This window comes from Rhinatrema bivittatum, chromosome 4 (genome assembly GCF_901001135.1).
Source record: "Rhinatrema bivittatum chromosome 4, aRhiBiv1.1, whole genome shotgun sequence".
Lineage (NCBI taxonomy): Eukaryota > Metazoa > Chordata > Amphibia > Gymnophiona > Rhinatrematidae > Rhinatrema > Rhinatrema bivittatum.
The window spans coordinates 68,255,770-68,273,766 of record NC_042618.1 but is presented as its reverse complement, the minus strand read 5'-3'; the positions used below and the strand labels follow the sequence as shown (position 1 = coordinate 68,273,766).

Below are 17,997 nucleotides of genomic sequence, written 5' to 3'. Positions count from 1 at the left end.
TCGACGTCATCGGAACCGGCACCGTCGAAATTGCACCATCACCGTCAACCCTCCGGTGACCGTCCGCCATCGATCGCTTCTCGGCCGTCGACTCCCGTCCCTTCCCCGGATGGGCAAGGGGATCGGAAAGAAAAGCATCGCCATCGACGGCACAAGTCTCGGCCTGTCGAGGATCCACAGCCATCGACCTCCGCTCAAGCCGAGCCACCCACTAAGAAGCCGCGATCAGACCGGACACCCTCCACGTCTCGATCGCAGGCACCGAGGAAACCCTCACCCTCTCGGGGTGTGGGGGCCGTGATCCCACCGGTTACGGTGGTCCCTCCGGCCTTGCCTCAGCCTCCCTCTCCCGTCGAGCCGGGTATTGTTACCCCTGGTCTCCGGGCAGAACTGGACCGGCTGGTCCAGGAGGCCATCGAGAAAGCGATGAAGAAATTACAACCTCCATCGGCACCGTCTCCGGCACCGGTTCCGGCACCGCCTCCGGCACCGACGCCGGCACCGACTTCGCCACCGAGGAGGGAATCGACCACCGAGCCGTTGGTGCAAGCTCTAGCACCTCTACTGCACCGCATGGAGGCACTTATGACGGCCCTTCCATCGGTAATTCCAGTACCATCGACAACACCACCGTTTCCGACTGGATTCTCATCGGCAGGAGAAACACCGTTCCGGATTCCCCCTTCCGGGGTGGTTCCATCGGTACCTTCTGGTATATCTCCACCGATTTATCCTTCGGCTCCATCGATTCCGCGTCCGGCACCGATTCCATCGGCAGCGCCGAAGCCCTCGATGCCATTCCTAGTTCCACCTGCAGCACCGATTCCATCTAGATTTCCATCGATGCCTTCAGAGCCTCAACCAGGTCCTTCAGGGCTTCAAGTCCCACATGATCCCTACGATACCTGGGGTGATGATGATGATACATCTTCTGACACAGATTTGCCTTCACCACCATCTCCTACAGAGAGTAGAAAAAGATCTCCTCCTGAGGATCTCTCTTTCATTAATTTTGTAAAAGAGATGACAGAAGTTGTACCTTTTCAGTTGCAATCTGAAGCCGATGACAGACGCCAGATGATGGAACTACTCCAATTTCTGGATGCTCCAAAAATCATCGCTTCCATCCCTATTCACCAGGTGTTTTTGGATCTGCTAAAGAAAAACTGGGAATCTCCTTCATCTATTTCACCAGTTAACAAAAAAGCTGACTCCACATATCTTGTCCAGTCAGCACCAGGTTTTCAAAAGCCTCAACTGGATCATCGTTCTGTTGTGGTTGAGTCTGCGCAGAAGAAGGCCAAACGTCTTAAGCCACACTCTTCCACTCCACCTACCAAGGACAATAAATTCCTGGATAGTGTGGGACGAAAAGTATATCATGGAGCTATGTTGATTTCACGCATAGCTTCATATCAACTTTACATGACTCAATACAACAGAGCCATCCTTAAGCAGATGCAAGACTATGCTGACACGTTGCCGGACCAGTATCAACCACAGCTTCAAGCCCTTCTTCATAAAGGATTTGAGGCAGGGAAGCACGAGATTAGAACTGCCTACGACATATTCGATGCTTCCACAAAAGTTTCAGCCACAGCCATCTCAGCCAGACGTTGGGCTTGGTTAAAGGCGTCTAACCTTCGCCCAGAGGTCCAGGATCGTCTTGCTGATCTACCCTGCTTAGGCGACAATTTGTTTGGAGAACAAATTCAACAGATTGTGGCAGAGTTAAAAGATCACCATGAGACGTTGAAACAACTCTCGTCTGTCCCACCTGACGTGTCCTCCAAGCAACCACCAAAGAAGGACTCTAAGAAGTCGTTCTTTCGACCACGTCGCTATTATCCTCCATCAGCTAGGCCTCGTCCTGCACGGTCCTCCAACAGGCCTCAGCCTCGCCAGCCAAGAAAGCAAAGACCTACTGTAGCCCCACCTCCTGGGCCTGCGGCGGGCCTTTGACTTCCCTCTACTGAGCACATGCCAGATCCCTCTTCCATACATCCCTGTGGGGGGTCGACTGTTCCACTTCTTACACCGTTGGAAACAGATCACCTCAGATCACTGGGTGTTAGCAATTATCGCACAGGGTTACCACCTCAACTTCATGGCTCTCCCGCCAGACTCCCCGCCCCTTCAGGCATGGAGTCTAACCAGCCAGTTGGCTCAATTACAACAAGAAGTATCCCTTCTTCTACAATCAAATGCTATAGAACCCGTCCCTCCCTGTCAACAAGGGACAGGATTCTATTCCAGATACTTCCTAATACCAAAGAAATCAGGGGGGCTACGTCCCATTCTGGACCTTCGGGCCCTCAACAAGTACCTTCAAAAAGAAAAGTTCAAGATGGTAACCCTGGGCGCGCTGCTCCCTCTGCTGCAAAAGGGGGATTGGCTGTGCTCTCTCGACCTCAAGGACGCTTATACCCACATTGCCATAACACCATCTCATCGCAAGTATCTGCGTTTTCTGGTAGGCCGCAACCATTATCAGTACCGGGTACTACCTTTCGGTCTGGCATCTGCTCCACGAGTCTTTACCAAATGTCTCGTAGTGGTAGCAGCATTCCTCAGGAAGGAAGGTGTCCAAGTCTACCCCTACCTGGACGATTGGCTAATCAGGGCCTCTACCCCTCAGATTGCTCAATCCTCCCTAAAATTGACAATTCACACACTCCTTTCCTTAGGGTTTCTTGTCAATTACGAGAAATCTTGCTTAGTCCCATCTCAAACCTTATCCTTCATTGGGGCAGACTTGGACACCTTACAGGCAAAGGCCTACCTTCCACTTCAACGGGTCCAAACTCTCATGTCCCTGGCTCGCCAGCTCCAGTCTCAACACACTGCCACGGCTCGCCAATTCCTCATTCTCCTAGGACACATGGCATCCTCGGTTCAAGTCACTCCCATGACCCGACTAGCCATGAGAGTAACACAATGGACTCTGCGACACCAATGGATTCAAGCTTTTCAGCCTCTGTCCTCCATAGTCACAGTTTCACAAGCGCTACGCCTGTCTTTAACCTGGTGGACGACTCAAGTCAACCTCCTTCAGGGCTTACCTTTTCTCCTACCAGATCCACAAGTAATCCTAACCACCGACGCTTCCCACATCGGTTGAGGGCCCATGTGGACGATTTCCAAACCCAAGGGTTATGGTCACCAGAGGAAGCCGAACACCAGATAAATTTCTTGGAACTTCGAGCAATCCGCTACGCGCTCAGAACTTTCAAAGATCATCTATCCAATCAAATAATCTTAATCCAGACGGACAACCAAGTGGCCATGTGGTACATAAACAAGCAGGGAGGCACAGGCTCCTTCCTTCTGTGTCAGGAAGCTGCGCAGATTTGGGCGGAAGCCCTCTCCCACTCCATGTACCTCAGGGCCACTTACCTGCCGGGAGTAGACAATGTATTGGCAGACCAGCTGAGCCGTGTCTTCCAATCACACGAGTGGTCACTCGATCCTCTGGTAGTGACCTCTCTGTTTCACAAGTGGGGTTCTCCCCGCATAGACCTCTTTGCGTCCCCTCAGAACCACAAAGTGGACGATTACTGCTCTCTCATTCGGAGCCAGCACTCTCGGCCGAGGGATGCCTTCTCCCTCAAGTGGACGACAGGTCTGCTCTATGCATTCCCTCCACTTCCTCTTCTGTCAAGGACTCTCGTGAAGCTTCGCCAGGATGGAGGAACCATGATCCTGATAGCACCCCACTGGCCACGCCAGGTGTGGTTTCCCATACTCCAGGATCTCTCCATCCGCAGGCATATCCCTCTGGGAACGGATCCGCATCTGCTCACTCAAAACGGCGGATGCCTCCTCCATCCCAACCTCCAAGCCTTGTCCCTGACGGCATGGATGTTGAAAGGTTAGTCCTTCAGCCTTTCAACCTTTCAGATTCGGTTTCTCGTGTCCTGATAGCTTCACGAAAGCCCTCCACCAGAAGATCCTATTCATATAAATGGAAAAGGTACACATCATGATGCACTTCTCAGTCCCTTGATCCCCTTTCCTGTCCAATCTCTAAGTTCTTGGACTATTTATGGCATCTATCGGAATCAGGTCTTAAAACCTCTTCCATTAGGATGCATGTCAGTGCGGTAGCCGCTTTCCATAAAGGTATAGAGGGTGTCCCTATTTCAGTACAACCCCTGGTAACACGCTTTCTTAAAGGCTTGCTCCATCTGAAGCCACCCTTACGTCCTCCGGCCCCATCTTGGGACCTTAATCTGGTTCTTGGTCGTCTAATGAAACCGCCTTTCGAACCTCTGCACTCCTGTGAATTGAAGTATCTCACATGGAAAGTATTATTCCTGTTGGCTATCACTTCAGCTCGCAGGGTTAGTGAGTTACAGGCCTTAGTCACCTATCCGCCTTACACTAAACTCCTGCTAGACAGGGCGGTACTCCGCACTCACCCTAAATTTTTACCTAAGGTAGTTTCTGAGTTTCATATCAATCAATCCATAATACTACCTATCTTTTTTCCCAGGCCCCACTCCAACTCCGGAGAACAGACTCTGCATACCCTAGACTGCAAACGGGCTCTAGCTTTTTATCTAGACCGTACAGTTGCTCACAGGAAGAGCACTCAATTATTTGTCTCCTTCCATCCTAACAAGTTAGGACAACCTGTGGGTAAGCAGGCTCTTTCCTCCTGGTTGGCGGACTGCATCTCCTTCTGCTATCAGCAAGCTGGCATTCCTTTTCAAGACCGTGTAAAAGCACACTCTGTGAGGGCCATGGCGACTTCGGTAGCACACCTTCGATCGGTGCCGCTTCCTGACATCTGCAGGGCTGCAACCTGGAGTTCTCTCCATACTTTTGCAGCCCACTATTGTTTGGACAAAGCTGGAAGACAGGACTCCATCTTCGGCCAATCTGTCTTGCGTAACCTTTTTCCAACATGATGTACCAACACCCTTCCACCTTCCCGGTAGGGTGCGGATGCCCTTTACCAAATTCCACCCCAGTTGTTGTGCCTGTTGCACGTCGTTGGGTGCATTTGGTGCAAGTCAGGACATCCTCAGCTCGGTACTCACCCATTTGTGAGGACAACCATCCTGCTTGTCCTGTGAGAAAGCAAATGTTGCTTACCTGATGTAACAGGTGTTCTCACAGGACAGCAGGATGTTAGTCCTCACGAAACCCGCCCGCCACCCCGCGGTGTTGGGTTCGTTTTAGTTTTTACTTTTTTAGGCACTGCCTGTAGCTTTGAAAATCAGACTGAAGGGAGACCCCTGCTGGCTGCAGGGTCAGTGCCTTGCTGGGCATGCCCAGTAGGGGCCAGTCAAAGTTCTGTTAAACTTTGACAGAAGTTTTCCGTGGTGGGCTCCATCCTCGATGTCACCCATTTGTGAGGACTAACATCCTGCTGTCCTGTGAGAACACCTGTTACATCAGGTAAGCAACATTTGCTATCCCAAACTACAAAAATTTCAGTTCACTTAAAGAAGTTAACAGGTATGTAATAAGAAACATATCATCATCGATAATTAAGGGGCCAATTTACTAAGCTGTGGTAAAAGTGTATTTCCGCGTGGTACCATGATTCACCCTAAATTGTAGTACCTGAGCACCATAGTTTACTAAACCCTACGTGATTTTTCCATGTGTTGCCACACCAGGAATATCGTGCATTCACACCCAAGACATCACACCCATGATGGTGGCCTCCCATCCTAGGCCAACCTTTTTTTTTTTTTTAAAGGGGCCACATGAAAAGCCCTCCCCCCAGTCTCCTTGTGCAAAAATCTCTGGAGGTCTAATGGCCCTTACCTGTACCTCTATTGGGTCCCTAAATGTAAAATACCCCCATCTGTGATTAAGCCACTTCCTTGTATAACAAAAAGTGGCCACTCCCCATCCTTTGGACTCCTCCACCAGGCTTATCCTGAAATCCCTGGTGGTCTAGTTGAGAGTACAAGTAATCCCAAGTCACTCTTGCCCAGACTGGGCCACTTTGAAGCACGGCACCAGCTGACCCCAAGGGCTCCTTTGCTTCTGTCACATGCAAAGCAAATGAGCACTTGGGGTCAGCTGGTGTCCTTTAGAAAAATGACACCAGCAGGGCAGGTGCAATTTTGGGATCATTCCTGCCCCATTAGACCACCAGGGAGTTCCTAATAAGTCTGGGGATGGGATCCAGAAAGGGCAGAAGTGGGAGGAGCTACTTTTAGTTATTTGGGAATGAGAATTAATCGCTGGGGGCCTCTATTTTACATTTAGTGCTCCATTGAGGAATGTTGGGGGAGGCCACTGAAGCCCCAGGGAGTTTTGTACAGCGGGAGTGTGTGTTGTCATGCCTCTCCAGGAGCATTGCCAGGCACGTTAACCTGGCAGTGCTCCCAGGGAAAGTTAGCTCACCTTGGTAGATGTAGCTAACTTTCCAGGAACTTTGCAAAATTGTTTGCATGCCATGCTACTCATTTGCTTTGCAATAAGCTGCTTCGCATGCATTTGTATGCAAAACAGTTCATTTGTGTACCTCCATTGTGCCAGGTTGAGGGTGCCAGGAAACACACAAAATTTGGAAGATCTGCACATTTCCATTTTTGCTGCGCTAATGTATTTTACGGCATGGTAAACACTGTTCATTGTTTACAAATGTATTATCTCAACGTATCCATCTTAGGAGTCTATTCACTATGTTAAAATGCAGAGCTCCAGGTGTACAGTGCTGTTTTTGAGGCAAATATATAGAAATATGTATTAATAAAAGTTAAATTGTAGTAATTTTTCCAGGTTCTGCGTACCTGGCTATACTCTGCCATTTTGCTAGACCCTTCAGGGAACTGCTTCTGGAGCCCAAGTGCCCTGGTAGGGCTGACATAAAGATTAGAGTCATCGAGGGTGAGCTGGGAAATCATTCCTGATATATATTTCACCATATTTATTATGAATGCTTCTCTCCAGTGGATGTGCATTGCTATAATAAATCAATAGATTTATAAATCGATTACTAGATAGATGAAAAGCAGCAGTATACGCTGGAAGACAAGGATTCAGTTTACAATCTGACCAGCTCTTCACGCCAGATACCTTGGAATGCTACTTTAATTTTAGTCTTTTTCAAGAAGGTGCCCAAAGGTCAATTTTTATGGAAACACTTTTTTTTAAAAAATATGAAAGGATACCTGCTTTGAAATGGTGCATCAAATTAACATATTTGCTGACAGCAAATATTTAAATCACTGAAGTCTTTTGAGTGCAGCTATTTAAGATTTATTAGTAGTCCCATGGAAAGTGCTGATTCAGGGCCTTAACTCCATACTGCATGTGTAAAATCATAAATTTGCATTTAATGCAATAGTGAATAAAGGAATAAGATCCATTTCATACTCTGAACAGATTTATATCTATCTATCTATATCTATATATATATATTTATAAATGTTATATTCTTGTTCTTTTTCATCTTTGTCTGAAATTCATTATTTACTTAGACATGTATTCTTTTAAAACCATTATATATTCTTTTAGAAGACAAATAGTAGACATTGTAATAAGAATAATTGATGACCTCTTAGCTCCTGTACTGCATGGCCTGTTTCCAAAATACCAGAACCATATTATGCAAAACATTACTTTAGATTTGTTAACCGTAACAAAACATTTCCGAGGTTATTGTATAAGTATTCTGTGATCTGACCTGCACTGAATTAATCACAAGTGCCTAGCCACATATGAAGTATTGTGGCCTGAAATGCTTTGGATGTGGTTCACCAGGATTTATTAAGTAAGAAAAGCTGGTATCGCTTTTATCATAATGTAATGGTTTTCAACATCATTCCATGGATGCCGCTTCTAAAAGAACAGATGGACGTTTAGGGAAACAATCATTCATGACAATTACAAAAATAAACATTTCCAATTTCTCACGCAGTTTCTTCAGTCCTTGGCATTGCTGGCAGTTTGCGTATGAATTGCCAGAAGAAACATAGTAACATAATAAATGATGGCAGAAAAAGACCAAAATGGTCCATCCAGTCTAGCAAATTGCTCTTGGTATTAACTGGCGCTCCGTGGAAACGGGAATGCCTTCTGCTAAGGGTAGTAACTGTCGTTCAGTATAGTGACTTATTTGCAAAGTAACTACCAGTAAGGAGCGAGGGAATTGCACAAGGGTTTAAAGAATAAATATAATTAATTGCTGAAATAAAATAAATGTGTATGCATTTCCAGGCACTGCCTACTTTCCTCACCTGTTTTTCTAGAGAGAGAGAGAGAGTAGACAGATGAGCTTGAGACTTGATTAGTTGCAGATTACTGCCAAAACTATATGAAGCTTCATATTTTTTTAATGTTCACCATTGGTGGGTTTTGTTTTTTAAGGATCAACCCTAGGACCTCTTCTGTTAATTACTGTTAAAGAGTTTTTAGTAACTTTTGTCATCAAATGTAAATATTGCTCTGTTCTTTTCTCTCCTCCCTTCCAGTTCCAAGTTAATTTTTCCCTGTTTTATTGTAACTTTCTCACATCCTTTTTCTGATTCCCTGTATTTAAAGTTCAAGGTTTTTTATTGAGAATATTGTTTACTACGCTACGTTATGCTTTTTCACACTTGTTAATTGTAAACCGGGTTGATGTGATGCCTGTCATGAAACTCGGTATAACAAAAACAATAAATAAATAAATAAATAAATCTTTGTGAGAAGAGGAGACAATTGTATATAGTTTTGTACTGTAGGGTTCTAGTAGCAAAATTGGTTGTGGAATGAACTGGACTCATGGTAGGCTGTCCTACTTTTCATTGGGTATTCAGACTTTGATCATTATACTAATATAATCATAAATGATAATAGGAGATGTATTATATCAAACATTTATTCAAAAACATATACCATGCAATACATAAATTAAAAAATAAGATATATTGGTCAAATTGATGCCAACTGCAGTTCGGAGTTGAGCATGGTGGCATGCCAAGCTGGTGAGCCTGAACTTATTGCGTAGATGTTACAAGAAGAGATTAACTGTTTTTTGTTTGAAATAATGGATATAATTAATTGTTTTTTTGTGTTGTAGAGGAGATACCATAATTAAAATTTCAGGCGATAAGTATGAGAAGGTGAAGTAGTATTTCGGATGTCATAGTGGTGAAAGGAAGATCGCTTCTTGGTTATTTTAGACTGATGCACTATTCAATGTAGAGGTAATAGAATTGGTATAATAGAAATTTGGGCATTTTTAAGAGTGAAAAGGTTGATACATGTAATATTTGTATTCACAGAGTTATTATTTCCCTGAGGAAAGCCCAGTCTAGCAAAACAAGGGTCCTTGTTGGGTAACATTGAAAGATATGGGGTGAAAGATATTTGGGAAAACCACATGAATATTGAAGTTTTGTGAAAAAATATCTTCAAAACACCATTGATTGAATGATTGTGAACTTTGGGAAACTCTGTTAAGGGTTTTGCCGGTAGAATAAAAGCATGAAACAAGATTGAAGCTTTGGAGGAACGCTGCTAAAAACGTCAGTAATTGATAGACGTTGAACCTCAATATTGTATTGTTTTATTTATGAATAGTATGGATATGTGAATGGGTTAGAAGAATGTAAGTTGGTGTGAGTTGTAATAGCTGTGTGATTGGGGGGGTTTATTGTACAATATTTGTGATACATGTTTTAAAGATATATAAGGATTTGGGCATCAATTTGACTAATATCTTCTTTTTGAACTTATGTATTGTATGATATATTTTTTGAATAAATGTTTGATAATATCTCCTCTGATCATTTATGATTACATTAGTGTAATGATCAAAGTGTGATGCTGACCCAGCATGGCAATTTCTCATGTTCTTATGTTCCTATGAGTATCTGAAGATTTACTCTCATTAGGTTCTGTATGTTACAAGTTAGTTGAGAGAAAAGTGTAATTCACCTGGTTATTTTGTGATCTACTTTTCATTGGTTCATCAGAAGCACTATCCAAAAGATGATGATGTACATGAGCGTTTCATGTGACATTAGATCCTTTTGTCAGTTGACAGCTATACAGTTTTGTGACTTATTCCATAGTACCAAGGAATAAAGTTCTAATTTGATAAGATCTGGTATTGGAGAGAGAAAAATATTCATAACTCAGGTTCCCACAGATGTTCCCTTAAGCTGTGCAGGGGGTCCCACCCATGTTCTATTCTCTAGATGTTCTGCAGGTATTGCGGGACCTGACAGCCCTGGGCGTTCAAACCATGAGGCACAACTTCTGTGGGCACAGAGGACATGGTCCGGGGATTTCCTTATAGCTTGCAGAGAACATCGGTACCCAAAGGACTCATTGTACCTGTATGTAATCTGTTGTAAAGAACCCTGGTTTAGGGTGCCATAGAAATAGTTATAATAATAATTCCAAACCTGTAATAATATGTTTGTGTTTTGCTTAGAGGCTCAGTTCCCATGCAGAAGGTCCTGGGTTTGATTCTTTCCCAGGTCTTCTTCTCCCCAGGTCATCCAGGACTAGGGACACTGCAGAGTTGGCACCAAAGCCCCTGGTTGCAGGGAGGGAGTCTGTTTTTTGTTTTGTTTTTTTTAAATGGTGACATCTAGTGGCCAGATTTAAGGGTCCATCATTGCAGGGTTCCAGGAGGAGGTCTGGTGACCAGGTTAAAGGAAGTTGGAAGGGAGTATAAAATAAAGGAAACATGGCTGGGTGATTGCATGTGAAGAATACTGGCGCCAGATCTCAGCCCAGGTTCTGAATGAACTGGAAGCCCACAGGTGCAGGAGGAAATTGCTGGATCAAAAAAAAACCCCCAAAAACCCTGCTCCATTATGACATCACCCATGTTGAGTGGTTAGTTAATTAAGTACATAAATATACGGGACAGTTTCTGGTACTAGAGTACCAGTGCACATGTGACTGGGCAAGCTCATTAAATTTTGGATTCGAAGTCATTAAAAAAAGTAAATATGATTTTATATTAGAGGGCTTACAGATGCAAATAAAATAAGCATCAACAGCACAGATCACTGAACGGGGATTGGTCAGCCCTCGCTGAGGTAATGAATTAATGTGTAGTGCAGCGCTTGTCAGGGGCATTTAGATATTCTCCCCGTGGGAGGCGGAAGGATCCACTGCTGTTCCTGCTGGGGTTACTGCAGGGTTTTCAGGATTATGGGGACGGAGGTCTGGGGAGAGTACCACTTTGTAAAGAAGGGGAGGGGGGGGGAATCAGCTGCTACAGCTGGTATTTTTTTTTTTTAACTTGGGGGATTTGGGCATCTGTAGCCCTTTGGCTTCTTTTATTGTTTTTACTTGGTGGGGTGTTGGGGAGGGATTTGGGGCCACTTCAGTCCTCTGGATTCTTTTATTTATTTCTTTTCCCTTCATGTTGGGGAGGACTTGGGCCATTACAGCCTTGTGGATTCTTTTTTTTTTCTTTTTTCCACACTTGGCGGGGGTGGGAAAGACGGGCCATGACAGCCTCATGATTGACTTTATTTTTTTTTTACTTGGTGAGTTAGGTGAGGGGGAGTCAGGCCACTGTTGGTCTGCGAGGCTTTTTTTTTCCACTTAAGTGACTCTGTACTTAATAGAGCTGGTTATGTGTAGAGTTATCCAGGTAAATGTATCCAGGCAACTTTAGACTTGCTGAAACCACAATCAGACTTACTCGGGTAAAGATAACTGGGAAGTGAACATAAGATATGCCATACTGGGTCAGACCAAGAGTCCATCAAGCCCAGTCTCCTGCCTCCAACCATGGCCATTCCAGGTCACAGTTATCTGGCAAGTACCCAAACATTAAATAAATACCATGCTACTAGTGCCGGCAACAACCAGTGGCTCTTCCCTATTGATTAATAGCAATTTATGGACTTCTCCTCCAGAAACTAATCCAGCCCATTTTTAGACCCAGCTACACTAGCTGCCTTAACCCATCCTCTGGCAACGAATTCCAGACCTTAATTGTGCATTGAGTCCGATTTGTTTTAAATGTGCTACTTACTAACTTCATGGCGTGCCCCCTAGTCCAAAAGGGTAAATAACCATTTCACTTTTAAGCATTCAAGGCCTTTCATGATTTTGTAGACCTCTATCATATCCACCCCCCCCTTAACTGTCTCTTCTCCAAGCTGAACAGCCCTAACCTCTTTAGCCTTTCCTCATAGGAGAGCCATTCCATGCCCTTTATCATGTTGGTCACCCTTCTCTGTACTTTCTCCAGTGCAATTATATATTTTTTGAGATGCGGCGACCAGAATTTAAGGTACGGTATAACCACTGATCAAAATAGAGGCATATGACGTGCTCAATTTTATTTGCCACTCCCTTCCTAATGATTACTAACATTCTATTTGTGTTTTTGACCGCCACAGCATATTGAGTCGACAATTTCAATATAATATCAGCTATGACGCTAGATCTTTTTCCTGGGTGGTAACTTCTAAAATGGAACCTAACTTCATGAGGCTACAGCATGGATTATTTCTCTCTATATGCATCACCTTGCACTTGTCCACATTAAATTTAATCTGCCATGTGGGCGCCCAATTTGCCAGCCTCGCAAAGTCCTCCTACAATTTATCACAATACGCTTGTGATTTAATTAATCTGAATAATTTTGTATCATCTGGAAATTTGATCACCTCACTCATTGTACCTCTTTCCAGATCATTTATAAATATATTAAAAAGCACTGGTCCAAGTACAGATCCCCGAGGCACTCCACTGTTTGCCTTTGTCCACTGTGAAAACAGACCATTTAATCCTACTCTCTGTTTCCTGTCTTTTAACCAGTTTGCAATCCACAAAAGGACATCACCTCTTATCCCATGATGTTTTAGTTTTCTTAGAAGCCTCTCATGAGAGACTTTGTCAAACGCCTTCTGAAAATCCAAATACAACCATATCTACCGAGTCCACCTTTATCCACATGTTTATTCACCACTTCAAAAAAATGTAGCAGATTTGTGAGGCAAGACTTCCCTTGGGTAAATCCATGCTGGCTGTGTCCCATTAAACCATGTCTATCTATATATTCTGTGATTTTATTCTTTATAACAGTTTCCACAATTTTTCCCAGCAGTGAAGTCAGGCTCTCTGGTCTATAGTTTCCTGGATCACCTCGGATATATTTTAAAAAGTTTAAATATCAGCGCTGCCTGGCTAGGTTTAAGCCCTATTCCCGGAATGCCCCCATGCTCTGTCTCTTTATTTAGGTAAATTTTAGCCGGGTAAAAGGGTGTCTGGGCCTGACCAGTAGAATATAGTCCTTTCTATTCTTTACAAAGAGATTTCTTCCAGAATGGGAGGTGAAGAGGTGTAAGTTTTTTTTTCTGAGTGCCAGGAGGTTCCATCCCAATAAGGGTTGGGTCAGTAGAAGGGAGTATAATTGATGACTTTGAGTCACTGACGCAGAGTCAAAGGGAGTTCTTGGAGTTAACAGATAAAGAGTTGTCATGAGAGTAGCTAAGTTGATTAGGCTTTGCTCGGGATGGGGCGGTGGGAGTCTTGTGGGCTCTGCAGAAAAGGGTTCTCTCTTGTAAGACTGATAATTGTGGAAGAAGGTGGAATCTAACCCAGAAATCAGATGGGTGGGGGCTGAGGGAAAGAGGGACTGCCTGTCCCCAGTGAGTAATTGAGCATGAAAGAATAAGGGAATTCTGTAGTTTTCCTTTGGCTCTGCAGAGATAAAGTATTTCTGGAAAGACCCCCACTATCCTATTGTTTGGAAAGTAACTTAAGAAGTGTAGGTAAGTAAGGCCTGGATTTTCTAAAATCGCAGGCCTTAGTGAATCGCGCGGTACCCGGGCGGGCCCGCCAAAGCCGGCAGTGATCGTACCACCAGCTTCTGCTGCACACTGACCCATGTAATGCAGAAGGGGGAAAGGATGGTTCCCTCTCCCAGTGAAGGGGATATTAGTATATGGATAGATTTACCAGCCTAAAACCGTATCCATTCAGTGGTGGGAAACGGTGATATTTAAAACCCCAAGTTTATCCAGCTAAGTCCCAATCGTCACCAAACAAATCTTTTGAATATAGACTCCTAGAAGTTAGATACAGTATTTTCATTTCTTTGCATTTTAGACATATCTTTAGGCACTGTAAACTAAGATTGGAGATTTGCATTTTGACTGTTTTAGGAATTGTATTTAATAGGAGGTCAGCAGAGCTTTTGCCACCATGCAAAATTGATAACAATAGATAAAGCATTGAGAGGCCAAATTTCATGCAGATGTTGCAATTTTCCATGTGTGATTTCTACTGGGACTCATATGCAAATAAACGTGATTTAATTTATGCCCATAAGTTTCCTACAGTCAGCTTCTCAAGAAGATAACTACACCTTATTGAAGGTCTGTGAATGACTTTTTGCATATATTTTAGTGCTGCAAGCATAGTTAATTAGCTGCTTTGCATGAATTTGCATCACAACAGCTAATTAACTTTAATTTTGCATAAAAGTTTGCAAGTGTAAACTTACATATGAGACCAAAAAATTTCACAGTACGCTTTGCACATAACAAGGGAAACTTATGTATCTAAGCACAACATACGCGTATAAGATGCCATTTTTATGCACAAAATGGACTGCTGGGTCTGTTGCCTAGGGTGGCAATGTTGAGGGTGGCAATATTAATTCCTCCTCTTGCAGACCTCTTATCACAAGCCCTCTGCCACCCTGTGTGAAATTCTGAGCTCTCCCACCCCAGATGCAAAGCTTCCATCTCTCCTGCTGCAGCAGCCACTTCCTGTCTCCATTGACAGCATCATATTGCGTGAGCACAGAAGACAATGTGTGCTCATAAGGCCCACCCCTTACATGGATGCCACTGGTGCTGTTAGAGCGGGCTGCCTTAGTGTCCATGGTCACTCAGCCTGCTGCTGCCGCCACTGCTGGAGCTAGGAGGTCATTGAATCGCAGACGTTTCTGGAGAGAAGGAAGTCTGCTGTGAGAGAAGGGGAGTGATTCCAAGTTGGAGGGAACTTCTTGGTTTTTTGAGGAGCAAAGTAGTGAAGGAGTGATTCCAGATTTGAGGGAAGGAGAGAGGGTGATTGATTCCAGTGGTGGTGGTGGTAGTAAGTGATTTCAAATTCATGGGGTGGAAGAGACAAGAAGTGATTTCAGGTTCACAGGGATGGGGGATTGGAAAAGAATAGAAATGATTCCAAGTTAGGGAGGAGGAAGTGCACATAACAGCAGTGTCTAGGAGACAATAAATTATACTTGTATACTGCCTCCCTCGAACAGAAGTTTGACCCAAAGTGGTTCACAACATTACAATTGTCAAAATACAACATCAAGTATAGTAATATAGCAGTAAAATACAAGAATAAATCAAGTTATAAAATGCATACCTAACATAAATATATCAGTAAATAACAATTCATGCAGTACATAGCATCATAAAAGTACAATACAGCAGTAAAATATAACAATAACAAATTCTAGAATGCTTCCCCTCTAACCATGATGTCATCTAATGCAAATCTAATATTGATAAAGAAGTATTATCTTTTATTATTTATAACAATGGGATATGATGCCAGGTAATAATGTTGTAAAAATGTTACATAATTGCACTGTTTTTCTGCTGCAGATGTTCCTGCCTGGTTAAAAAGTCTACGTCTGCACAAGTATGCAGCTCTCTTCTCCCAGATGACATATGAAGAAATGATGTCACTCAGTGAATGTCAACTTGAGGCACAAGTATGTCTTCAAGCTTGCCTTATTTTTTCAGAATTTATATTTCTGCTTCAGTCTGTCGAAGATTGTCAATTCATTGCTCAGAATGATCTGTAAGAATGGAGTAATGGCATACTAATACTGGTACAATCACACAAAAAGAGTCCCAATCCATTAATTCAGATGTATCCAACAGCAATTTTAAAAAACATCTAATTACAAAATTGTAAACTTTTCAGTCATTTGGCATGTTCTATTGCTTTTTATGGGACTTTCATAAAACCCAGCGGATACTCTGTTAGTCTTAACATTTCCATTGCTTTCTGTTCTTATATAATCATCAGTCCCAAAATTGGATATATTTTTTTAAATAATTATTTTGTTGCTTGTAAAATATAGAGGGAAAACAGTTTACTTCCCATTAACCATGCTCATGATTTACTGCTAGCCCAACCCTGCAAAATGGCTGCTAAACAGACGCTATGAGGAACAAGAATGTGTCAAACAAAAATACATGTTGGTGTTATGTAAGGGATTCCCTGATTTAGCGTCTTTAAAATGTTGTGCATGTGGACTTCCACAGCAGATGTACTTTTAGCTGGATTGTGGGGAGGCATCTCCAGGAGTGTGTATAGGCTGGGAGAAGAAAATTACAGAACCACATTTGCTGTTCGGAAGTACATGAATGATGTTTAACCTCCCCCCCCCCCCCCCCTCCCTTTACTACTGATTACATAAAATAATAGGTGCAAAGTATGCAGAAAGTGGTACCTTACCTACTTTGCACTAGCTCATTTTCAAAGGGAAAATACCTGGATACCTCAAAGTGCACACATTAAAAGTGCACATGTTCTTTGCAGCTACTCAGGCTACTCTACATTGCACCTTAAATGACTTCAGAGTTTCTTTTCTTCTTCTCTGTCTGGTTTCAGCATTTTGTATTGAGATTTCCTAGATGAACCGCATTTATAACTCGTGTGGGGTTTTTTTTTGGTTTAATTTCTAACTGGCTTCATGTCTGCTGCACACCATATTGCAAAACCAGCTGTCCTTGTGCTCACAGTGGAAACGGAAGGATGGTGGCAGACTGCTTTTATCTGCTGAATGACAGCACTGCAATAGCACTCGCGCAGCACTGTCAGTTATCCATCCATTACTTACAGTTCACAAGTATAGTCTTTTTATCCTATAAGTAATCATTGAATAAACACGCAGGCAGGTATATGAGTGTCTGTCGGTGTTGCTCTGGCTAAACAGAATGCAGCACAGCGGATTTCCGGTAATGCCAACTGCATTGAAAGGTCGGATTCATTAGAGCTCCGGCGGGGCCTAATTTAATTTGTTCATAATTATTTCTTGGGAGCCAAAAAGTGGTTTATTCAGCTAAGGATTCTTATATGCTGGAAATTGACCTATCAGAGCAGTTTGGGATGTCTGTTAAAGCTGTATGGCTTGCAGAAGAAGAACTGAAGGTGGTGGATAGTGGAGTGGCAGCGAAAGTGGAGAAGACAATGGTGGATGTGAAAGATGACGTGGCTCGTGAAATCTCCAAGCTGGGGTCGGCAAATCTAGATGATCGGCTACCCAAACTGCAAACTTCTATGGACGAGATCATGAGAGGGAATGGAAAACCATAAAAAATTTACAGATTTGAAGAACAGAGTCTGTACAAATGAATTCTCTGTAGGTCAGTTGATGACACGGCTCGATGAAGTTAGGAAAGAGAACATTGTTTTGACTGAAAGTCTTGAAGATTAGGAAAACTGGGCCAGAAGAAATAACTTGCAATGTATTGGCTTGCTAGAATATGTAAAAGATTCAGATCTTATGCAATTTATCCAAGTCTGGCTCCCAGAAGCGCTGGATCTCTTTAAATACTGAACCAATCCTAGTTGAGCACATTCACAGCCACAGAGAAGGTCCATTTAGAGAAAACATGCCAAAGCCGAACCCGTTATTGCAAAAATTCTTAATTATACTGATAAAATAAAAATAATACAGGCCTTCAGGAAGAAAAAGAGTTTATAATATGAAGGTTCTATTTTGCTTATGTTTAATGACTTTTCACAGAAAGTTTCAGAGACCCACCATAGCATGACTCTGTTTTATATCACCATGGGGTAAACTCTTTTATCTTTCCAGCTGTGATCAGAGTATTTTGGAATAACAATATGGTTCTTTTGAAATCAAAAGATCAGGCTCAGAAGTTTTTGGACTCATAACTGCTCATTATTTTCTCTTGCTTAGCTACTTTTTTTTGGCTTGGCATGAAATCTGCAGTTCTTCTGAGCATACAAGCTAAAGGGAGATATGTGGATTTTAGTTTGTGATGTTATCTCTTATTTCTCTGTTTT

General features: G+C 43.1%; 1 protein-coding gene across 6 annotated transcripts in view; it reads left to right on the top strand.

Moving 5' to 3' along the window:
- The window catches only part of SAMD4A (sterile alpha motif domain containing 4A), a 337,199-nt gene that overhangs the window by 254,896 nt on the left and 64,306 nt on the right, over positions 1-17,997 (top strand). For all 6 annotated transcript variants that reach the window (XM_029598286.1, XM_029598289.1, XM_029598285.1 and 3 more), the window contains one exon: positions 15,558-15,667. In XM_029598286.1, coding sequence (XP_029454146.1) covers positions 15,558-15,667 — 110 coding nt within the window. The remainder of the gene's footprint in view (positions 1-15,557; positions 15,668-17,997) is intronic.